Here is a 26154-nt window from a genome sequence, read left to right as displayed (position 1 = left end):
TCAATGATAAATGGAGTTGCTTGGAAGAGATTTTAAAAAAAAATTCACCAATAGGAGCATTCATTACATGTTATACAATGAGTAACATATGCAATTCTCAACTAGATAGCCTTTTCAAATTTATCTTCAACAAATTAGGCCATAAACAAGCATAGTCTCGAAGCAGCAATTCCATACATTAGACAATTCAAAATAATAATCTTCAACAATAGGCACTTACAAGATAACATGTAGTATATCCATCCATTCACCAAAGAAATAGCTCCAATGAGAATCCAAATTTAGCTTCCACACATCAAAATGCATTCTAAGTATCTCCAATAGCCACAAAGAAGCAAATGTGACTTCCTTTAGAGGTCTAAAATTTTCCAAATGTGATGATGATGAGAGATGAAATGATATCTCACTAATATATACATGTCCAATGATCTCTAATTTTAGCCTAAAAGCCTCTCAAGTCATAAAATAATGGGCAGATACTAAGCGAGGTTACAAGCCAACCTCATAGCTGATGTAAAAACATAACAATTAACCCACAAAGAGGTTGAAATGATGATGTCATGCATGCGTAGGCCTTTTTAAGGCATGCATTGGGCTCCTCCAATGCCAAAGTGAGTGTAGAGGGCTCCAAAAATCATGGTCTAGGAGTTGGCCCCTAAATCTCCATGCAAATCATCCTGTGGATGCCAGTTTTGTGTTTGGGGCACAAAATAGGTCACATGGGTCTCTTGGTGATAGAATAGCATTATGCTCCAACCATGTGTACATTGCTAAGTCAGCTCGGCATGTTGGTCAAAGTGCATCATCTCATCAATAATGTGGGGACAAGTGCAAACTGTTGAGGGTGTTGTAGGTGCCCATGGAATGGAATGATGTTCTATAAGTGATAGGATTCCCATAGCTTTCAATGCTTCACCTGTAGGGTGTCATAACGCTCCTTTAGTGGACTTGGGCCCCAATTAAGTTGCCTAGTCTGTGATGAAAACCATATACCAATCACATACAATGTCAAGTGCTGCATCTTCACCATTAGGTATAAATTATAATAATCATTAATGCATCTAAGTGGGTCAAGCTTGTTAGTCAAGGGCAAATTGACACTTCATACGGGGTTTCCCTTTCATATTTGGGGTTGTGATCACATAATCGTGTTACCTCCCTAGGTAGGAGTGGCTAAAGGACAATCTTATTAGGTATTCCTAGCCCCTAAAGGGAAAGATAGGCCCCTGGTACATCCTTCAATCAATAGGTGTTGTGTGAATAATGATAGAACAAAGGGGGAGAAGGGGGTCCCAATGCCATATGCCATGGTCAAAAGGGTAGCAATGATGAGGAAATCCACATTCTAGGCATACAGATGTGAGAAGGGAGTAATCGTGGATGCATGAGTTACCTCGGGCCTTTGTTTTTCCACCCCTCTTATTATCTTTTGCCTTTTCTTCAATTTTGCTTGTATTATTGTTGGAAGCTCTAGGAAATGAGAGCATGTTGTGAATGATGTGCAGCGGTGATTACCCCGTTAAAGGTGGGACAATTCATCACCCACCAAGGGTTGGGACATGCAAGGGTTCTTTTTATGATGTGATGGGGCAACATTGGCCCTAGGAACCGAGTGATGTCCATAATGAAAAGGGGTAGAGCTAATGCTTGGCTTTTGCCCACATGCTAATTTTAATGTCCCGACCATCTTTTGCATTTTATAACTTTCTTCCTTTTGTTTTTTTGCTTGTGGCCATGATATGCTTTTTACTTTTCTTTTAGCTACATCAACCTTTGAGGCAACCTTTAAGCTTGACCCAGATATGTGGACAAAGGGAGGGGGGTGCTAGAACCTAGTGGACCTATTACCCACCAAATGTGAGTGACCCCATAGGAGAATTTTTCTCCTAGTCATCTCTTCAATCAGCAGCCAACATCCCCTGACGGCCACCGATGTAGCCAATATATTGTGCCATTTGATCTCTGCTCCCTGCATCAGTCATATGTCCCCTCACCCATCTGTTGAGAGCATATGTTAGAAGGTGGGCAATCCAACCCAAAAGGTATGTTTTTCATTGTGCAATCGAGTGCTTATGCTTGTTTTTCTTAGACATCTTGGGCATGGATTATTGGGTGACTTGGAAGAAGGAAGGGCTTTGATCATGGTTCTATTCCCTCGCCTTAAATGGAGGGTTAATCCTCAACCCTAGTCACATGGGATCTCCCCTATTGGCCTATGGCTTTAGCAAGGGCACTGCTTGGGAAACCCCGATTTTGGTAGTGTGGTCCCATTTTCCCATTCTACATTTTCACTCCCCTCCACACATTACAAGCCCTATTTCATCAATTTCCTTCTCTGGGTCCACATAAACACTAGGTCCACAAGGCACTATCACTCTCCCTCCCCTTGTCCACATATCTGGGTCGGGCCTGGAAACATTTCCCAGAGGTTGACGCAACAAAAAAAGAAAGTTAAAAGCATATCTTGGCCACAAGCAAGAAACAAAGAAAAAGAATATTACAAAATGTAAAAGATAGTCAGGACATATAATATAGCATGTGGGAAAAAGCCAAACATGAACTCTACCCCTTATCATTATGGCCATCACCCTAATTCCTAGGGCCCATGAGTGCCCCCACATCATTAAAGGAAACCATGCATGTCCCAACCCCTGATGAGCGATGAACTGCCCCACCTTAAGGGGGTAATAATTGCTTTACAACATACATAGCATGCTCTCATTTCTTGTAACCTCGAGCAGTAATACAAAGAAAAATCAAGAAAAGGCAAAAGGAAAATAAAGAGGTGTGGAAAAACAAAGGTCGAGGTAACTCGTGTATCCACAATTGCTCCCTCCTACATCTATATACCCAATATATGGACATTCCTCATCATTGATATCCTTGAGCCCATGGCACTTAGCCTTGAGACCTCCTATCCCCATCCATTCATCATCATTCACATGACACTTATCAATTAACGGATGTACCAGGGACCTGTACTTCCCCTTAAGGGTTGGGAACACCTAATAAAGTCATTTATTAACCACTCCTACCTAGGGAGGTAACACTACTTCGAGATCAAAGCCCCAAATTTGGAAGGGAAGCCCCATATGAAGTCTTAATTTGCCCTTTATTGACAAGTTTGGTTCACTTGGATGCACAAATGATTTATTGTACCTGAAGGTGAGGATGCAGCAGCCGACATTATATGTGATTGGCAGGTGGTCTCGTCATGGGATGGGCAGCTTAATTGGGGCCCATGTCCACCAAAGGATCATATCGACAACCTCAAGTGAAGCATTGACAGCCATGGGACTCCCATCATGTGCAAAGCATCACTTCACTCCGTGTGCACCTACAGCACCATAGCAGTGTATGCCAGTGTTGCACTAATCGTGATTATATCGTAAAATCACGAGTTTTTGAAATCGGCGATATTATCGGCCGATAAATACATGTTTTTTTTTCGAGCGATTTTTATGAAAAAATCACATTTTTTGAAGAAAAAAAAAAAAATATATATATATATATATATATATATATATTTATGAGGAGGTGACACAACCTACCCAAGCTACCCCTGTCACCAGTAGAGGACGTGGTCTACCTCCTGTAGCTCCTAGTTCTTCAACTTCTAGAGCATAGCAGAGTCCACTGCCAACTCCACCGACATCTACATCTAGAGGGGCAAAGGAAATCAGTAGTATTAGACTTTAGTTATTTGGTTCATTTCATTGTATATGACATTATGACTCATGATATGAGATACATTATTATATTTTTTGTTGATATTTTGAGGCTGAGTTGGGAGTCATGAGTCAAGACTTACTATTCAGGACATGATTCACTGTTATGTGTGATGTGGCACTAGAAATGATATTAAACATCTTATATATTAGTTCTTTTATCATATTTATGCTGTGTTGCATGGGTACCCGCACCCGGGGGTGGGGTTCTCGAACCCGTCCCGGGTTCCCGCACCCAAGTACCGGATTCGGGTACGGGTTCTTCCCAAACGAACCCAGAAGAACCGGGTTCTTCCATGAAGAACCGAGTTCTTCAAAAGAAAAATTTGGGTTCTTTTCCCTTAACGGGTTCTTGGGTTCTTCGGGTGCTTGGGTTCTTCGGGTTCTTCGGGTTGGGTTCTTTGGGTTCTTCATAAAAAAAACTATATTAAAAATTTAATTTTCAAATAATTTTTTTTTATTGAAATTTAAAAAATAACTTATAACAAAGGTAAAACTTATAACAAAACCTAAAAAACCCTAAATCAATTCTTGTAAACCAATTTGGAATGAAACATTCTTCCACGGTTCTTACCATCAAAACCTGTGTTGCACGGGTACCTGCACCCGGTTTTTTAAGTTTTTTACAAGTCTTGTTTTTTAAGAATTCTTGTAAATCAATTTGGAATGAAACATTCATTCCCGAGCCAAATAACCATCAAATTATAAACTGTAAATGCACACATACAGGTTCAGACATTTTCGGTCAAATAGAAAGTAGGATTGAGACCAGCCATAAGCTGTAATCAGCTGATGTTGTTAAATGGCGAAGGGCTATTTTGGACAATGGCTAAATTAAGTATCAAAATTTGCCAATTTCTCACAACATTCTGATAACATCATGTTAAGATTAAAACTAGGAAAATATGCCTAAATCATATATGGTCTCTACAGACTTGTACACCAAGTAATCTCTAAAAACTGCGAAGATGCTTTATGTTTAGATAATTAATATTCAGGCAGAGCTTCGCACTCAAAGACAAACTATCCCTCAAGCCATCAGATGGCTGCTGTGCATTTTATTGGGAAACAAAGACTGATAAGCGTGTTTTGTGGAAGGGTAAGGCTGCCACTGTTTTTGGGATTGCTTTACCACAGAGCACACCATGCATGGGGCAGGCGGATGATTAGACATCAAGAAAATTCTAGACCACTATCAGGTTGAGAAGAATCTCCTATGAAAAAATTGTGTTTTTATATGGGGGAGACTAAACATTCAAAGCAAAGTTACAAGCTCAAGCTCCAGCCAGAATGAGCAATTTCAATAAGGAGAGAAGTTGTCTTGAAATTAGAGCAGGAGGCAGAAATGCTAACACTCCTTGGTTGTGTAGGAGGAAGGGTCTGTGCGACCACAGCCTGATTCATTGATAGGCATCCTTGCAAATGAACCTAAGCTGCATAGTTATTTTAAAGCGTGTGTGTGACAAAATCTGTCCCAAGTTTCACCAAAATAGCTGAGTCTAGCATTTATCCTAGTATGTATTTTGAATTTTCAGTATTAGTAGTAGCCTTGAGCTCTCTCACATCGCTGTCACAGTGTCTTGGTTACACGGAAAAGATTCAAAAGAACAGTTTTTTGGTGATAAATTTTGAAATTTCAATGTCAATGTTGAATGTTCAATGATGTGCATGTTTAAATGATTATCATTAAAGTTTTCTTGTTTAAAGTTGAAAAAATATACAAATTCAAATTTCATATATATTATTAATTATAAATTTATAATTTATAAAATATAATTATTAAAATTTAATATTATTATATTACCCAACGAACCCACGCACCCTGTTTCCAAAAATGTCGTCCCCATCCCCGCACCCACGTTTCCTGGCAACATAGTGTCAAGGTATTTATTTTATGTTGTAGATGCTTTAGATATTAAAAAAAAATGAATATTTGTGTATGTTACGATTTTTCCCGATTTTTACGATTTTTTCTGATTTTTGCCCCGCGCCGATTTAATCCCGATAAAGATTAATGCAACATTGGTCTACGCTTTGTCTCACATTATTCATGAGATGATGCACTTGCACCAAAATGCCCCGTCTGCTTAGTAGTGCACCTATGATTTGGCAGTTGATCCAAGGCCTATATGAGGTTTGTCTCACCCTTTCAAACATGGAAGGGCAAGCAACATTCTTTGAGCCCTCAACATTGGAGCAAAACCAGGCTATTTGATCACCAAGAGACCCATGAGGCCCATTTTGTGCCCCAAACACAAAATTGGGGCCCACATGATGATTTGCATGGATATCTAGGGGCCAACCCCTAGAGGATGATTTTTGGAGCCCTCTTGACTCAGTTTGGCACCAAGGGAGCTCAATGCATGCCTCCAAGAGGCCCATGTAGTGATGACGTTAGCATTTCGGCCCTCTTGTGGTTTAACTTCTATGGTTTCACATTGGCTACATGGTTGGTTTCTAATGAAATTAGTTTTTGCCCTCCATTTGACAACTAAGAGGGGATTTAGGCTAAAATTAGACTTGATTAGACATGTATAAATATGAGAGACCTCATTTAGTCTCTCATCATCATCTCTTGGACAATTCGACTTCTTGACAGAAACTCACACTTGTTCCTTCTTGGCTACCAGAGACTCTTGGAACGCATTTTGATGTTTGGAAGCTATTTTGGATTGTCTTTGGAGCTATTTGTTTGGTGAATGGATGGATATACTACATGATATCTTGTATCTGCCTATTCTTGAAGATTATCATTTTGATTTCGTCTAATGTATGGAATTGATACTTCTAGATTATGCTCGATTGTGCCCTAATTTGTTGGAAATAAATTTTAATGTTACTCTAGTTGAGAATTGCATATGTTACTCATTGTATAACATGTAATGAATGTTCCTAGTGGAGGATTTCTTATAACCGTCCATCAAACTCCATTTATCATTGAGCAGGGAAAAGCTGGAAATTTGATACCTAGGGCACCAAATTCCGGCCTCCTTAGCAACAAATTCAGCTCATCTATCACAACCTTGACTCCATATGCCTAAAGAACAAAGCACTAGTCCAAGTCATCAGTGATCAATCGTAAATTTTCTCAATAATTTTCTCTCATTAAAATCGGTCCTTTTAAGGCTAGGGAAAAAATCTAGGTCTTGCAGTGAAATTTTATGGAGGATGATTTTTGGTGATTTGAGAGTCTAAATATCAAGCCCAATGGCTAGGCTACATAACCTCCAAGTTTGGTGGGCATCCACTCAAATTTCATCCATAAAATCTCTTTCCCTAGGTGTTGCTCCAAGAGCGAAACCCTAGTCTCTTTTCCCCTCAACTTGAGGACTTTCTTAAAGATTGTATGAGCTTGTACTTATTGAAGTATATCTCCATAAGCCTTTTTCTCTCGAGCCTTGACCTTGTGAATACCTATCACCATCGAAAATCTCAAAACCCTAGGTCTTGAGCCTTCTTCTCTTAAGCTTTTCTTTGAGAGCATTTTGCTTCTTTGAAGCCTTCTACCATTATTGAGCCTCTTTCTTGAATGAGCTCTAACTTGATCACTTTGTGCCATATACCTAACATATTTATTTTAAGTGATCTCTCTCCTACTGGGACTCCTCCCATCGGTGAAAGTCTATAAACAACAAGTGGTTTTGGCTAAGGTGACATTGGGCCTCTACCCTATTGTTGGCACATTGTCTGGGTCTTGTCTTGTAGGGTCTCCCCCTCCAAGGCTTGCTAGATTTTGTGGTAACAAGATCCATGGTCATGTGGACCCAGAAAAGGGAGATGGAGTATAGGGCTCGTAATGTACAGAAGGAAGTGGTAAGTATGGAATGGGAAAACAGGACCACGCTATCTCAATCGGGGTTTCCCAAGAAGTGCCCTTCCTAAATCCATGGGCCTTTAGGGGAGGTACCACTGGACTAGGATGGAAGATTAATCCACCATTTAAGGTGAGGGAACAAAACCCTTTCTTCTTCCAAGTTACCCAATAATCCATGCCAAACGCCCAAATGAAAAACAAGCATAAGCGCCTCAATGACTAGCATACCTTCTGGATCAAAATGCCCACCTTCTAACATGTGCTCTTAAAAAATGGGCGAGGAAACATAGAACTGATGCAGGTGGCGGAGATGAAATGGCACATCACATCGGCTACAAGGTGGCTGTCACGGGTTGTTAGTTGTCGGTTGGAAGAAGATAACTAGGAGAAAAGTTCTCTTAGGGGTACCTGTTGAAGGAAATGTAACTAGGTTCAGTCTTCATAAATGTACTTTTGCTATTTGTATTTGCTCAAGAAAAGAAATATTATTTTTATAATATATGTCAATGAGTTTCTTGCTTATTGAAATAGGTCTAGCATTATTTAAAGTGCTATAGGTAAGTCAAATACTCAAAAGAAAAGGTTGAAGACCTTAAGGGCATGTTACACCTTGTATAAATATGTATTAAAGTCAAGAGAATACCTCCAAGCAAAGTCAAGTCTCCTCCTATACTAAGGCACTATTAAGAAGCTCCTTCAAGCATGCAATACCACCAAGGAAACCATTCGAAATTTACTCTTCTAGTTGGCCTACATGTTGGCCTAGAGGAGGGATAGTCCTCTATATATAGAAGTTGTCCACTCCGTCATAAAGAAGATAACTCAAGCTCTGAAATCAGCGAAGAGACAAGCCGAAAAGGAAGGTAAGGGAAGTCTAAAGGGTCTCCAAAAGTGCAGCAAAGGAAGGAGGAAACTCAGCAAAGGTTAGGGACTGTTTCTAGGGCTAGAAACAGTTATAGCAGCAGCAAGTTTTTAGTGCAAGATTCATTGGTGTTTGGGCTAGTCACTAGGCCTACAAGACCTCCCAAGTCAAGCGAAGAAGTCCCTCTCTCTAGCGAAGGAAGAAAGACCCTAATTTACCAAGGATACTCTCCACACGTGAAAAACTAGGGCAGCAGAACAGTCATACACTCAAGAAGGATCTTGGTTGGTCAAAGTTGAAGTATACTTGAGCAAGGGATAGAAGAAGAACACCTCATCTAGAAGACTTACTCAAGGAAGGTCTATCTCTAGACAAAAATCATAGTAAGAGAACGAAGTGTCGGAAGGAGGATAAGTGTCGGAGAACAAAGTGTCAGAAGAAGTGTCGGGGAATAAGGTGCAGAAAGAAGGAAGGATTTGACTTGTTCTTGGAGGATCCTCTTGTCAGTGGTCTAGGGTTTGGCATTGATCAATAAGAAGCTTCAATAAGAGAAACTTATTAAAGGGTTTTCCTCTCAAGAGAAGAGAGGTTTTAGCCCTGGAAGAGAGCCAACATCTTGTGTTCTTGTTCTTATGTTTTGGTAGCAGTTTGATGAAGTATACACACAGGCATTAATAAGAAGAAGAAGATTAAGCTAACTAGAAAAAGTAAAAAGACTCCACAAATGGTTATCAAGTAACGAAGAATAACACTACACTTATTTGCCCTGGATTCTTCAACAATACCCACTTTTGGTGGGTAACAATACTCACTTAGGAATTATATCCATTATCTTTATCTAATGTTGAGATGATGCTAGTTGAACAAATACTTCAAACTATAATGATCAATCCTTAACTCAAACTTTTGGACCAACAAGCAAAGCCTCCACAATGCACATGTATAGGGTATGAATCACAACTACTAAATCAAGGTCATGAGTGGAAAAGCTTTCTTTATGACCTTTTAGCTTTGAAGTTTCGTAAGCAACAATATTTTAATCTTGTGTAATCACACCATCTAACGCTTCCGTGTCAACATCGATGCACACCACAAACTTATTATAAAGATATGGCATGTGAAATTTCCACAATTGCAAAAAACTGGAATCTAATCTTCTATCTACTGGAGATTATTTGTCTTCTCTAATTTACTTTACGGCAAGTAACGATTAAATCACTAATGCAATCTTCACAATTAAAATATGTTGAGAAAGATTAAAACTGGAAGTAAGAAAATATGCACACACACACATAAAAATATGACACTGATATTTTTGGACAAATGTCCCTAGAAAAACCTCGAAGGGAAAACCAGTGTAGCAAATAAGGTTTTTATTATTCTTCAGCAATTTAGGAGAAATTACAACTGGTTGCCTTTCATTGGCAAAACCTTCGACAAATATTGATCTCCACTGGCAAAATTTACTGGAGACTAATTGTCTCCCTCTGCAACTCAATGTGGCCCTCTCCAGGCAACTCAAACCCTCCCAAGCTATTCACACTACCTCTAGGAAATATGCTCTGCTTCTCTCCAGAAATTTGTTCAGCCTCAGAATCTCCCTCTTGCAAGTCATCCTGCTTCCTGGACTACTCTAGGCCCACTCACTCTACCTCCAGATAATATATCTGGCCTCTCGCTCACTGAACGAGCTCCTCTGCCACTCGCACTGTCAACTCACGACTCACACTTGCTGAATACAACCTCCTCTGCAGATAATTCAACCTCCTCTTCCTGATCCCTGGGCATTGGAAAATAATGAGGAAATCTCCTCCATAATCCTCCTCCCAAATCTCTGTGGAACCCCTACTACTGATGCTTCCCTAGCTTCAATTATGCCCTTGTTGAATCACTACAATTGGGCTATGTTACCAAGATTTTGATACGGATATGGATACGGATACGGATCCGGATCCGCTAGATTTTTGAAAATCCAAGATCTGGATATGACAAGGATACGTCACGTACACAAAAAAAAATATAATAATATTTTTTAAATTTTAAAAAACAATTTAGAGCTAAAAAATCAAATACTCCATGAAACCATCAAACACTTTTAGAACACTGAATGATAAATATGAAGATTGAAAAACTGAAATGATGCATCCTCCCTCGTACAAGTAACAAAAAGGATCATAATATCATAAATAGTCTATAAGTTACCTTACTAGTAGTGCATATAAAGTTCAAATTATAATATATTAATAATTATCAATACACAATTAAATAATAAAAATTAAAATACACTTCATTTAAGTTTTAACATCATAATATCATAAATGGTCTATAAATTACCTTACTCAGTAGTGCATATAAAGTTCAAATTATAATATATTAATAATTATCAATACACAATTAAATAATAAAAATTAAAATACACTTCATTTAAGTTTTAACACACCACTACAATTAAATAATAAAAATTAAAATACACTTCATTTAAGTTTTAACACACCACTACAATATGAATATCTTCCTGAATGGTAGAACACTTCTCGGTGCAATAATGCAATTATTATTAATATTTCTAATAATAAGATAATAGGACATAGAGATACCATGTTTTGTATTCATATATATTCTTTCCCATATTAATATATGATACCAAATTAAATTACTGTATATATATTCTATTAAAATAAAAATATACATACTTTATTCTATTAAACTCTACATACATATATAAATATTAAATAAACATACATACCAATAACTTCTATTAAAATAAAAATATACATACTTTATTCTTTGAACTTAAACTTATAAAACATTTAAAAAACTTTTACTATTTAGCTTCTAATGATCAATTTTTTTAACTTCCACGCATTCTCTTTTGTAATATAATATATGTATATAAAAAATTAAAAATTTATCAGATTCGGCCTTTGTATATATGTAATATGTGTATAAAAAATTATCAGATTCGGTATTTGTATATAATATATACGTATATAAAAAAATTCGGGCAGCGGAATTTTCGGGCATAGTGCATACTTTTTACTGTATATTTCTTTACTTTTATAATAAAATATGATGAAAAGGAACTCTGGTTTCTGCTTCAAATTTCCGCCTTTACATTTATTTCGGAAGAAATAGGGATACACAGAAACAACTCCAGTCTTTCCTTTCATCTTCGAAGAAGTGGAGGTGCAGGAGACTAAGAGACCAACTTTAGCAGCTCCGTTCATTCCTTTCACACTCTACCTAGCATCCATTAACATTTCAGAAGTTGCAGAATTTAAAGCATTAATTTCGAGAAAATCGCTCTAATTGTGAGGTGGTTCACGGGTAATATAGGGGAAATATCTTTGCAGGGGCAGTCTCCGTGCATGCATTGGCGTTATCTATCTGTCTCTGCAATTTGTAAACTTCCGGGAGTTACCAGAAGAAAAATAAAGATGAAGACTCTGTTGCTGTTTCTGTGACTGTTGAATTGGGCATATGCTGATGTAGAGTGTCCAATGAACCTTGATTATGTCCGCCAGTTGCCGTGGGACAAGTCTTCCTGTGAATCCGCCATCAATAAACCCGATTGCTGCCAGACATTGCGGGGCTTGCTTGGCATAGGATTAGCTCAGTATCTGAGAGATGTATCCATGATCGAGCTTTCCAGCATTGCCTCTGCAGTATCCTGTCTCGGGCTCTATCAGCAGCAGCTCCATTCTCTGGCTCTCTCGCCAGACTTGGTTGCAATCTGTTTGAACAATATAACGTCGCACTTTGTATCAAGCCCCCTTCTGAATAGTGAATAACGCCAAACCAAACGTTGAACTCCACTTGCCTTATTTCATCCGTATTTCTCAGTATCCAAATCCGAATCCGGATCAAATCCGAGGATCTGTGGATCTTGGCCCCCCTGCTGACGGATCCGGTAACACAGCAATTGGGTAAGTCGAATTGCTTGAACTCACTCGATGCCTTCTCCAACCTGCTCTTATAATCTCTCTTTGGAATCCCAACGTCCATGATGACATCTCAATCGATGGCTAAGATCATCTTGACTCCATTAATTAACTTTTCCAGAAGTCTCTAGAGAAAACTCGAACTCCCTCAATTAATTCACTTTAATTAACTAGTTTTCCTAAGTTGGACTTTAAAAATATTTAACTATTGGGTAATTAATTTAATTGAGGTGTCTCCAAGTCTTTTCTCACGAAATCTTTTTTGAGTTTTGGAGATCTCATGTTCCTTAACCTCTTAGTCATCATAGAGACTAGAACACCTGTCCGCTACTGCCATAAACAAAAACTAACACTCAATCATAGCGAGGAAAGTGTTCTCCACTATACCCATCTACTTCCTGAAGTAGATAAACTTTGCCCTACCCAAGGCCTTCATTACTATATCAACCACCTATTGATTTGTGGTAACATGTTGTAGTCGGACTAATCCACGCTACACACAATCTTTGATTTTCCTACTGCATATTGTGGTTGAACCATCCTGTGCTTGTTGATTTTTGGGTAGCATCAGATGTGCTCTAGCCCTGAAATTTTGTGGAGGGGCTAGAACACATGAGATCTCCAAGACCCAAAAATTGTTTGGTGAAATTCCACCCGGATTGTATTTTATTAAAATAATTAATATTTTTAATGGGGTTCCTAAGTCTAAACTTGAGAAAATTACAATATTAATGGGTATTAATGAAAATATTGGTGAGACGCTTCTAAGTGAAGAGGATCAATTCCACTGTAATCTTAGTCATTGATTAGAGATTCGATCACAGTTGTTGATTTCTCAACAGGAAAAGTATAAAGGAAGGCTTGGGGTCAGTTGGAGAATAAAAAAGTGAGAGCAGCACTTGAGCTAAATCGAAATTCTAGGGCGTGGTTTGCTGAGAATTTCGGAGTGAGCTTCTAGTGCAGAGAGGGGCAGTTCGGCAGAGGAACTTCAGTCCAAGGTCGGAATACATAGCAGAGAGGCAGCACGGCACCAGGGAGAGACAGTGCAACTCCATAAAGGGTGACGCAGAGGCTGGAGGGATGACGCAGTCACTTAAAGGCAGCGTTGGGGTTTCTGTGAGGCAGATCGGGTATCAGTTTAGCAGATCGATTTCTGAGCCAGGAAGGCTCACTGGGAGGGTGACACAGAGCCTAGAGGAGGTGACACAGTTCCAGCGCAGAGCTTCAAGTAGCCATCGTTGGGGACAGCGCAGTCACATGTGGGGTTTGTTCATCCAGTTGTTGGATTCGCCAAAATATCTGTCTCCAGATAGAGGTACTTCTGCCGAGTTTATTCTCTGTTGGGTGAGCCAGATTTGGCACCCTAGTTGTATTCAGAAATCTGCTTAATAATAAAACCCTCATATTTGTTGCACCAGTTTTCCCACACTGGGTTTTTCCGAGGATGTTTAGTCCAAAAATAAATGTGTCCTTTGTGTGGTTGTCTCATTTATTTTTCAGTACTTGATCTGTATATTGGTGTAGGTTGCAGTGTATTTGCATTAATATTTTCTGAATATCTCTTAAAATAACTTGTTAACATGAAGAATACAAGTAGGTAATGCAAATCAGTTTACTGCAGTAGGATTTCTTATTTGTTGGATTTAGAATATTTCACATGGTATCAGAACGATTGTAGATCAAGGAGAACTGAGGCCATCGACGAAAGGACAGAGGAAAACTTGTGTGTGAAGACAGTTGTCCCAAGAGGCAGCGCAATTTCTGGCCGAGAGAGCAAAGGAGGGATGATGCAGTCACCAAGGGAGGCTCACGCAGAGCCTCTGATTGGATGACATTGTTGTTGCAGAGGGAAACATAGTGGTTACTGGGCTAGCGCAGAGATTGTTGAGTCTCGTTTTTCCAGTTGTTGTGGCTAGAGGTGCAACGCATATTTCATTTGGAGTTGCTAGTGGGATGTTGATTTTGTTGGTGCAGAACAATACCTAGTGGGGCAGAAGAAAAGTAGAGGGAATCAGTTCCTCAGAAGATTTCTTGCCAAGAAATCTAGATCTAGTGCTGAGCAACAGTAAAGAGAGATCAGAGAGGGGTAGTTCGACAGTGGTTGGCAAAACTATTTCCATGAAGGAAATCAAAATTCAGAGGGAGCTTGTTCCTTAGAGAATTTCTAGCGCCAAAGAAATCCAGATCCGAGTTTCGTTGGGGCAACAGCGAAAGAGGGAGAAGAGCACCAGTTGAACATTCATTTGAGCAAAGATGGTCATTAACAGACTGAGGGATCGATGGAGCATCCAACTTCGTCATCTGGAAGGCCAGGATCCTAGCAGTTTTGGATAAAAACCGCATCAAGGATTATGCCTTGAGGACGGTTGTTGTTCTGGTTGATGTTGATCTTCTCAAGAAGAACGAAGAGGCTCAGGCAAAAGCAAAATGCATGATCTTGGACGGGGTCAAAGATGATGTGATCCCACATATTGCTGAGAAATATACAGCAAGGGAAATGTGGGAGGCCTTGACCACATTGTACGAGGGAATTTTCGTTCATCGAAATATGTTGCTTGAGAGTCAGCGAAGACAGTTTCAGATGCAGAAGGGAGAAGAAATTGATCCCTTCCTTCTCAGGTTGCCAAGGATCTGTGACCAACTAACTTTCGTAGGGGCTACATTAGATCGTGAATTTATGGTCAAAAATGCCCTGAATGCAGTCACTTAAGACTAGGAAACCTTTGTCCAAAGTATCTTGGGCAGGGCTTCTCTTCCCAGTTGAGAGGAGATGTGGACAACTCTTCGACAAGAAGAGATCAGACGATTGACCAAGGTGGGAAGCAGCAACAAAGGGATCAGAGTCAAGAAGGAGGAAGAGGAGGATGCGGCTCTTGCATCAACGGGACAGCAAGGGCAACAGAAGAGAAAGAAAAAGGACATATCCAAAGTCAGATGCTTCAGATGTGGAGAAATGGGTCATTTCGCCACGCAGTGCCCTCGGAAGAAGGGCAAAGAAGAGAAGTCTGACTCAAAGGTTGCTCTAGCGCAAGCTGACAAAGAGGATGATGATGATTGCGCCATGAGTGCTCATGCACCTCTAGAGAAGAGGTGGGGCGATATTGAGCTGTAGTCGGGAGGACTACATAAGAAGGGCAGGATCCTTGAGGTGCCCAAACTCTTGGATCACATACGGCTACGGGAGCCCTTAATGACAGTAGCAGAATGACGGGAGTCAGTTGGTGCAAGGGATGATGGAGCAACAGTGGCAGAGCTAGAGTGCCAAAGTCTGAAGCAGCATAGTGGAGTGTTGCAGCAGTGCGGAAGGCACAGAGCAAATACAACAGCGACGTAGTAGCATCAAAGAGTCAGCACAGATTAGCAGCAGAGGTAGCTTCAGCGTCAAAGGACATCCAGACTAACCAACATGTCAGCTTTTGGGTGGCTTTTCAGTTGCTTACTTCTCAGCAACTGAGTTGCAGTGCAGCAGTTAGCAGTGGCAGTGTTATGGGCAACATGATGCATCATATTGAGAGCTAAGTCACCTGACACGGGGATTCGGGATTCGTAGTGTCGGATTCGGACACGTTGACCCCCCGGAACAGGACACATAGGATTCGTTATATATTATTTTATTAAAAATATATATATATATATATATATATAAAAATTAGATATTTCTTACACAAATTTTAATTAATGATACAAATTTATTGATTTCAAACATAGATCTTCATCTATAGCATGCATAGTACATACAAAAGACAAAGATACTTATATGAAATGGCAAATGGTTACAAGGAAATATAATCTAAGGCATATTAGCAACATAAATGCCATTACTAGAGGATGAACAAAATTTTGGACAATATGGACTTTTATTTCAAAATTCAAATATCTGCATCTCAAGGCTAATTTTTGTTGATAAATTATCTGAAATCTGGGGCCATGTCTCTTCCAACAATGCCAGTGACTTATTAAACATCCGCTTCTCTAAAAGTCTTAAAAGTAAAGGACAAACATATCATGGATAAATAATAGTCAAACAAATCAAATGTATGAGCAGTGCAGTTTAAGTCTTTTCAAATCTCAGATCACTTCTTGAATCTTGTCAAGTTCGTTGTTTCTCCAGAGAAAACATGATATTGATGATTCTCCAGTATTAGAGGAACACACATCTACAGTACAAAATTTGCTTGGAGATTGGTTGCTGAGGATGAGAATAAGCCTCCAACAAAAGAAATCTAACCCTAGAAATTCTGTTCTAGAAACTATATAGGCAAACTTTTGTCCACCAAACTTAAAACATACATTCTTCTCCAAAAATACTGAAAATTGGTCACTGAGACAATTGTTTCTAGTTATTTTCTGGGATACGAATCCTAAAATCGGGATTCGCTGACCATGTACAGGATTCGTACAAGATTCTTACGAATCCTAGTCAGACTCGTCGAATCCGATTATGGGATACTATTTTCCAGCGAATCGTATCAGATACGCGAGATTCGGATTCGCCAGGGTATATCAACGACTCCAGTTACTTAGATTGAGAGGGAGTTGTAGTACAGATGCAGCAATGACAATGGTAGTGTCATGGGCAGCAGTACAGATGCAACAATGCAATGGATGAGGGGCAGCAGGCCAACCATCAGCAGTGCAGAGAACTGATGTCATGGTTCAATGGGATACTTCTGCTGGGAAGTATTGCTAGAGCACATTCCTCACTAGGAGGGAGTGTTGATTTTTGGCTAGCATCGGATGTGCTCTAGCCCTGAAATTTCGTGGAGGGGCTAGAATGCATGAGATCTCCAAGACCCAAAAATCGTTTGTGAAATTCCACCCGGATTGTATTTTATTAAAATAATTAATATTTTTAATTGGGTTCCTAAGTCTAAACTTGGGAAAATTAAAATATTAATGGGTATAAAAGAAAATATGGGTGAGAAGCTTCTAAGTGACGAGAATCAAGTTTAATTTAATCTTAGTCGTTGATTAGAGATTAGATCACGGTCGTTGACTTCTCAACAGGAAAAGTATAAAGGAAGGCTTGGGGTCAGTTGGAGAATACACACAGTGAGAGCAGCACTTGAGCTAAATCAAAATTCTGAGGCATGGTTTGCTATGAATTTCGGAGTGAGCTTCTAGTGCAGAGAGGGGCAATTCGGCAGAGGGACTTCAGTCCAAGGCCGAGAATACAAAGCAGAGACGCAGCACAGCACGAGGGAGAGACAGCAAAGCTCCAGAAAGGGTGACGCGGAGGCTGCAGCGCTAACGCAGTCACTTAGAGGCAGCGCTGGGGTTTCTGTGAGGCAAATCAGGTATCAGTTCAGCAGATCAATTTCTGAGTTGGGAAGGCTCACTAGGAAGGTGACGCAATTCTAGCGTAAAGCTTGGAGCAACCATAGCTACATAGCACTAGGGACAGTGCAGTCACCTGTGAGGTTTATTCATCCAGTTGTTGAATTCGCCAAAATATTTGTCTCCGAATAGAGGTACTTCTGTCGGGTTTATTCTCTGTTGGGTGAGCCGGATTTGGCACCCTAGTTGTATTCATAAATCTTCTTAATAATAAAACCCTCATATTTGTTGCACCGGTTTTCCCATACTGGGTTTTTCCCGAAACTTTAGTCCAAAAATAAGTGTGTCCTTTGTGTGGTTGTCTCATCTATTTTTCAGTAATTGATTTGTATATGGGTGTAGGTTGTAGTGTATTTGCATTAACATTTTCTGAATATCTCTTAAAATAACTTGTTAACATGAAGAATACAAGTAGGTAATGCAAATCAGTTTACTGATTTCTGATTTGTTGGATTCAGAAATTTTCACAGTGCTACCACTGTGCTACTCTGATCTCACACTGTTGATGCCCCTTCGCTACTACTATCACTGCAAAGTTGTGTGCGATCTCCCAATGAAAAAAACTAGGAAATCTCTTTTCCTTCCAGCAAATCTACTCGGCCAGATCTCGGCTACTCACACTCTTGCCTGCCACTCGCATTGGCTAACTAGACTTGCACAGCACTACCTTGGGAAATTCGATCTTGCCTCCGAAAACCCTTTATGGCAGTCACCTTGCATCCTACCACTCACTGAAGCTACTCCCTTTCCCTTTGGATCACCTCCTGGTACTAGCACACAATCTATAGCCTCTGCAACATGTATTGGCTTATTGTCTAACTCACATATGCAATGCACATTACCTACCACAGCCTCTTCAGCTGGAAGTCTCAGCCTCCCTTCCTAACACTGTAATGTTGGAAACCTTGCTAGCTGGAACCGTACCTTGCACTCTTCAACTAGCCAATTTGCACCGCCTCCTTGCTACTTTGATACTTTGGGATCTCGTAGCAAAGGTGATGATCCAACTGAGGAATCCCATACGCAGCAACTGGATATGATCCACTGATCGAGCCCTCCTAGCTATGATCTAGATCTCCTTGTTGTCGCTTCCTCAGACCCTACCCGAACTAACATACTAGAGTGTTATATTCCTCTTCCTGAGGATAACGCTACAAACATTGTGAATTCATCCTCCAACCAGTGGACAAATCCTCGATCTCTACCAAAGCTATTGTTTGCTTCTCTTTCTTGTCCTTCCCCTTCCGACACTAGCTGACATATTGCTCGAGCTCACCACCACTGAAGCGCTTGACCTTCGATGGATCTTTCTAATTTTTCTCTCCTTTAGAGTCTTGTCCCTGACTGGGACCTTTCTTTGCTTTTCCCTTTCCTGCAAGAGCGACATTTTCTTCCTCCTTCTCTACCTTCAGTCCCTTACCACTACTGCTAGTAGTGCCATCGAAAAGGTGAGTCTCAGCTCCTCCTGAGTGAAGTCACTCCACAAGCGTTCCCAATCTGAAAGTTTTTCATGCCCAGGGATCACTCGGACGAACATTTGTCATTCCTTGGAAAACCCATTGAGAGCTATCCGCACAAGCTTGTCATCAGTTGACTTCTCTCCAACTGCTGCAACTTCATCTCTAACACCTTGAATCCAAGTGAGATAGGACGTTACGTTCTCGCCCTTGTTCATCTTGACCATCCTCAGCTTCTCCTTGAGAATCATCTTCCGGTTCTCAGAAGGATCTTGGTACAACTTGACTATGGTGTCCCACATCTCTTTCGTTTGTCCCCTTTTCTGCGATATGTGGAACGATGTGATCCCTGACTCCATCGAGGATCATCCTCTTTGCTTTGGCGTTATCCCTCTTATACTCATGATACTAAATGGGATTTGTTGGCACATCTATCATTGTTGTTGCAAACTCCTTCAGACTGTGCTCATCCAATAAGAACAAAATCCTAGCTTTCCAGATGCCAAAGTTGGAGGCTCCATCCAATTTGTCTTGATCTCTTAGTCCTACTGTGGTCATCTCTGGAAAAATCTACAAAACTCAATAAACTAGAGAACCCTCACTCCTCCAACTGGAAAATCAATTTGGAAACACTAAGTTTCCGCTGCAAAAACCAACTCGGCCTCCTACTACAGATTTGCACCCTCTGCCTGCAACTCAAACTAGCAACTGAAGATGTTTCTAGAATTTGTTCCAGCAAATAACTGCCTCCCTTTGTCTATCGAAGCTACTTACACTTACTCCAGCAAATAGATCTAGTAACTGCAAATGAAATTAATGCTTCAGATCTGAAAATTGGGTAAACTGGCTATCTGCTAGCTTAGGTCCTCTTTTCTAGAGGCCTTTCTTTGACTTTGAGAATACTAGAAAAATGTAACCCTCGTGCGTTGATCTGCTACTGCAAAACCCTTTGCTGCAAACCCTCTGCGCTAGATCTGCTTTGTGAAATATCGGATCTACCTTCAAAAACCCTTTCCGCCCACCTCTCTGCCTGTTGTTCCAACTGAGACAATTCAATTTTCCTCTAGATCACCTCCTTGGGCTGGAAATCAAACCTCTGCCTCTGCAATTCGCACAACCTAGTTAGGCCTATGCAGATCTAGCTTATTGTGCTTATGTCTTCTCTAATTTACTTTACAACAAATAATGATTAAATCACTATTGCAATCATCACAATTAAAATACGTTGCAGAAGATAAAAACTGGAACTGAGAAAATATGCACACACATAAAAATATGACACTGTTATTTTTGGACAAATGTCCCTGGAAAAACCCCAAAGGGAAAACCAGTGCAACAAATGAGGGTTTTATTATTATTCAACAATTTAGGAGAAATTACAACTGGTTTCCTTTCACTAGCAAACCTCCGACAAATACTGATCTCCACTCACAAAAGTTACTAGAGACTAATTTTCTCCCTCTGCAACTCAGTCTGGCCCTCTCCAGGTAGCTCACACCCTCCCAGACTATTCGCACTCCCTTTGGGTACTACGTACTACTGTTCTCTGGAAATTTGTTAAGCCACAAAATCTTCCTCCTGCAAGTCGTCCTACCTCCTGGACTGCTCTAGGCCCAGTTGCTCTAACTCTGGATGATAGATCTGACCTTTAGCTCATTGAACGAGCTCCTCTGCGACTCGCACTGTCAACTAGCTACATGCATTGGTTGAATACGACCTCCTTTGTAGATAATTCGGCCTCCTCTTCCTATCTCTCCGAGACTAGAAAATACTAAGAAAATCTCCTTTGGAATCTTGCTCCCAAATCTTTGTTGAACCCTTGCTACTAATGCTTCCCTAGCTTCCACTGTGCCCTTGTTGAATCACTGCAACTAAGTAAGTCGAATTGCTTGAACTCACTCAATGCCTTCTACAAACCCTTGGACTTGCTCTTATAATCACTCGTTGGAGTCTCAACGGGCATGATCACATCTAAACTGATGGCTAAGATCATCTTGACTCTGTGAATTAACTTTTCCGGAAGACTCTAGAGTAAAATCGAACTCCCTCAATTAATTCACTTTAATTAACCAGTTTTCCTAAGTTAGACTTAAGAAATTTGTAACTATTGGCTAATTAATTTAATTGAGGTGTCTCCAAGTCCTTTCTCGTGAAACCTTTTCTGGATTTTGAAGATCTCATGTTCCTTAGCCTCTTAGACATCATAGAGACTAGAACACTTGTCCACTGCTACCATAAACAAAAACTAACATGGCAAGGTTAGGATTGGAGCATAAATTAATTTTTCTTTACTTGTTTGAAGTCTTTATTCACATATGTCGATTTGGCATTTTTCCTTTGAAAGATGTCATAGGATTAGCTAAGCCAAAAGAATTCTTGATGAATTTCTTGCTATCCTACAATCATCAAAAATACTCTAATTTTGTCACATTCTAGGGAGTTGCGCACTCCCTCATCGCCTTAATCTTATCAAAATTTGCATAAAGTCATTTTTTACATAATACATGTTCCAAATACTCTATTCTTATAACAATTTTGTCATTTTATTGCATATTTTCTATATTTTGCATGTTATATTTTGTAAATTAGGCTTTTTACATGTGCCATGGTTAAAATTGCTAAAATTATCTAGAAATATTGATCCTCTATTCCATGTAAAATTGTTTTTCTTGAATCCTTTAAGAGGACTCCAAGTTGTGCATCTCTTAAATTTAAAATCTCCCTATTAAGGAAGTCGCTAGGGTTTGTAAGAAGAGGCCTTAGTGCTCTCACCCTCTTCAACAATGCTATCCTCATTGAATTTTCCCTAGGTAACTTCATTGCCCATTTAGATCAAGGCACTAGTCTAGGTGGTGGTGATCAAACCCTCTACTTTTACTAATTTCCCTTTCTTCTTTCTTAAATTCTAGATATCAAGGATTAGGGTTAGGGTTTCTTTGAAATATTAATAAAAAGTAATTTCCTTGGATGTGTTATTGCCCTCGAAGTAGGAATTGCATTAAATAATTGTTAAAGAGAAAAATCTAGCATTTATTGCATGTTAAAACCCTATTTCTAGGGTTGATGTGCTAAACCTTGCACGTCTAATTGATAGTCTTGATCATTTGTTGATTTATCATTCTAAGACTATTTTCATTAGTTATATAACATTGCACGCCCTATCATTGAAAATCCATCAAACCCTAACTTATAAAAGCCCTATTATTTGCTCAAAAGGTCTAGGGACATAGTGCTTGTACTTTAATAAAGGTTATCTTATCCCTCCAGGCTTTTCCAATACCCTACCCCAAATTTGTAGACCTTTCCATCACTGTAAACCTTCCATGTTGAATATCCTTCAGGTGATCCATATATAGGGAAGCCTCCCTTGTGGTTCAATATACCACTTAATAGCTGCAGAAAGGCTATTAAGGTGACAGTGGTAGCCGATCTTTTATTGCCACGAGGCCTGGATATGCCTAGAGAGGTTTTGCACTAGGCCTGCTAGATTTTGCAGTAACAAACACAAATTACATTAGATAAAAACATAAAAGTGCGCATCAGTTTTTTATTTACTTTCCTTTCATATTCACTTTGTAGTTTTATGAAAAGACTCTAACCTTTTGTCAAAAGACAAGGAAATGAACAAAACTGCAATGTTTACTGTTCACTTTATTTGCTGCCATTGAAAGACATCTTAAAAAAGCAAGTCATTCAAACTGGCAGTTTAAATGAACTAATACACATTTTTTAGGCTTTAATTCACGACTGACAGATTTGATGATTGATGAAAATGCTCCTGCAAACAAATTTAGGAACCCTGAATTCAGTAACACCATACAGGAAATCTTGTTAGCAAATCATTAGATATGAATCAGTTAATAAAACACAACCAACAATCTTTCAATTGCAGAAGCATGCAGCAAAACTGACTCTCAAGGATGCTTTTTCTCCATTCTGAATAAGTGTGCAATTCTCTGTAAGAAGGAGAGTGATTATCACCATTTGCACATTGTCACTATTCTTTCCAATTTTGGTGATCAATTTTCCATCACTCCATGTACCTGCACCACCCTGCAACAAATAAGTCCTCAAATCAATCTATTCATGCAGCTACACAATTCTATTTGCACTCAAAATGTTCCCTCCTCATTCACTTTCACTTTGGTTCTTTCTACATATTGAGACTAAGCATATTTACATGGTTAAAGACATACCAAAAAGCACAATTAAAAAATTTGTGACATGATAAGCTCTACAAGTTCTTGAGTTATCACTGAAATGAATCAAAACTCTGGGCATTAAACCCAACAAACACCATTAAAAAATGTTTCACCTAGGCAAACATGTTATTGAGAACAACAATCTTCCAAACAAAGAAGCAAAAACATATATTGATCTCATACTAATAAGCTCACTTCATGCCACTCAATTTCATACCACAGCCAACTCACATCCCATTTAGTACTAGAATTCATGGAATTGAGTGGCATGGAGTGAATTCATTGGTATGAGATCACTATATCTTTAAATACTTAAAACTTGAATTCTGGTATATTTTCAAGTTTGTTTTCCACTGGATCATTATGGCCATTTTGGCTCCTGTTATCTGCACTCCTGCAGAAGCCTCCTGTATACATCTAGATCATATAGAAAACAGAGACAAAGCTTCCATGTCTAGGTTTTAAGAGAGTTTACATGATCATGTATAAAACAGAGACAAAGCTCTTATGTATAGATCTTAACAGAGTTTTGAATCTTGATGATCATGTTGCCCAAAACTGTGACATCTTCATGACTGATACTCCGCTGGTACAAGAGGTGCTCTACACAATTCAAATGAGGATTCATAGTTATGAATCAGTGAAGGTTACTTGGGAATGGAAGCGGGAGCGGGGAGCAACATTTTCAAAAGCTTCCGGTTCGGGAGTGAATCAGGAGCGAATTTTTATATAATATATATTTTGATGCATATATGTCAACAAAAGCATGTAGAATGATGAATTAGATATAAAAAAACATAAAAACATGGATTGAACCATATAACATCAATCATCTAGAAGTTATAATCTTCATCAACCATGTCCACAAGTTAGTAACATACAACATATCAAGTCTCATGATTCATCAATCTTAAAGTTTCAAGCATTCAAAATTCAATATATAACATTTGTCATCATTTATCACTAAATTTGTACTTGTAACCATTACCCTTACCAAGTAACCAAACTATAACAAAGAATATCTAACATGAAATGAAATGTTTCAACTTTCAACTTTCACGAAGCATCATATTCATAATTCATTACCAATGAGTTATAAATGCCAACTTCAAACTTTAAACTTAAATTGCCATATATTGTTTACAAAAAATACCATAATAAATATGAAAGAGTCAATAGTTATAAAAAGTACTGGAAACTAGAAAAGACAAGTAAATCTATTATCTAATGCTTAGCCCTCTTGCCACGAGAAATTTCTAATTTCTTGTCTCGTGCTTTATTAGGAGTCTCCTCCTACATAGTTGAACGGCCTTGGTGCTCTTGATCACTGGGAGTCTTCCCTGCAAAGAGGGCTTGGTGCTCCTGATTAAATACAAGTTTCATACCCTAGTACATGACAAAATCCAATGGAAACATTGCAATCCCCCACAATCCTGAAATCCTGAAAAAAGGACAAGTCTGCTGGATTTTGAGTGAGATCTAAAATTCTACTTTTTCCATATGAAATCCAACGAGGTCAAGACTCGAAACCACTCTCAAACATCCTGAGTCATTTCATGGTAAAGTTAAAAATTTAAGTAAAAGGATGAAAATGAAAGATAAAGGAGAATGTCACATTTACTTGACCACTACCATGAACTGCATATCACTCTAGGGCCATAGGGTTGAACATTAGGCTGCCACACAAAAAAAAAAAATTGTGATAGCTCCCTCTATCACTCCTTAAAAGGCAGGAAGCGAATCTTTTTTTTGGGAGCATGCTCCTGAAATTCGCACCCACATGGAGAGAATTTAGGAGCGCACTCCCGAGGTCACTCTCGATGCGCTCCCGCCTGGAGCGCGTTCCGAGAGCAAATTCAACGGGGGGGGGGCGCTCCCCCGCAACCATGAGTTAGTCAAACACAGCTGAAGCATATTCTCAATAAACACTATTGCCTACCCTCACTTCCCTTGCATTTTCTCACAGCAATTGTTATTTCTTGTCTCTTTTTGTTGCACCTAGAGGTAATTGTTGTAGTGGTTCACCATACCTTGCCCTAACCCTTTGAAGTCCTGGTTCCTAATATGTTTCATTGAGTGCTATCCCATGGCTGCAGAGTTGTAGATCTCTTTAACAAACCCATTGTTTCCTCCCAGCCTATTTTCTTTTGGGGTTATTGCAAAAGTGTTTTCACCTTGCTAGGAAAGCGCTAGGTCTCCTAGTCCCTTGGCAATGCTTCATGGACATATGGATGGCTCAATTTAAGTGGATGTTTGACCTTGGTTAGCACGTTAGCATAGCACCCTTAAGAGATTGTTACCCTGATCAGCGTGATGACTAACCCATTGGGTGCACACAACGAGTGATTCAATTGCTCAATTAGGAGAGGTACCTACCTAGGATGAGGAGTGCTAGGTACTTGGAGAAAGGAACTTAGCCCTAGGAGCTTAGGATCATGTGAAATATAGCTCAAAGGTTGGACACTTGAGGACATTGGAACACGAGTAGCCTAGTGACCACATTAGCACACATGAGAGTAGCATTGGGCACAAGATAAACTATGGCACAAAATTAGAGCACCTTCCATGAAGGAACTTGCATATCAAATCACCATGGAAGAGGATGTGTTGGACCAACATATTGTTGGATAGCACGTTGTCTAAGAGGAGGGTGTTCATAGCAAGGAGCATCATACATGGCAGGCACGTTGTATATTCTTATATTGTAGGGCACTCCATGTGGAGTTGCTGAGTTAGTTACTTATATGGACACGTCCTTAGATTATATTACCCCTCCTTAGTTGCTCTATATATAAAAGGAGGAGAGAGTTTGT

General features: G+C 39.4%; 1 protein-coding gene across 3 annotated transcripts in view; it reads right to left on the bottom strand.

Moving 5' to 3' along the window:
- The window catches only part of LOC149141007 (uncharacterized), a 212690-nt gene that overhangs the window by 59289 nt on the left and 127247 nt on the right, over positions 1-26154 (bottom strand). Inside the window, exon 4 of one of the 3 annotated variants that reach the window (XM_089447093.1) lies at positions 23052-23192. The exons of 1 other annotated variant lie outside the window; for it this stretch is intronic. In XM_089447093.1, coding sequence (XP_089303219.1) covers positions 23052-23192 — 141 coding nt within the window. The remainder of the gene's footprint in view (positions 1-23051; positions 23193-26154) is intronic. One more of the 3 variants, XM_089447094.1, reaches the window with a different exon arrangement.

This window comes from Pinus tabuliformis, chromosome X (assembly GCF_031772625.1).
Source record: "Pinus tabuliformis cultivar Carrire ecotype Pingquan chromosome X, CPIR1, whole genome shotgun sequence".
NCBI classification, from domain to species: Eukaryota; Viridiplantae; Streptophyta; class Pinopsida; order Pinales; family Pinaceae; genus Pinus; species Pinus tabuliformis.
This window is presented reverse-complemented; position numbering and strand designations above follow the sequence as displayed.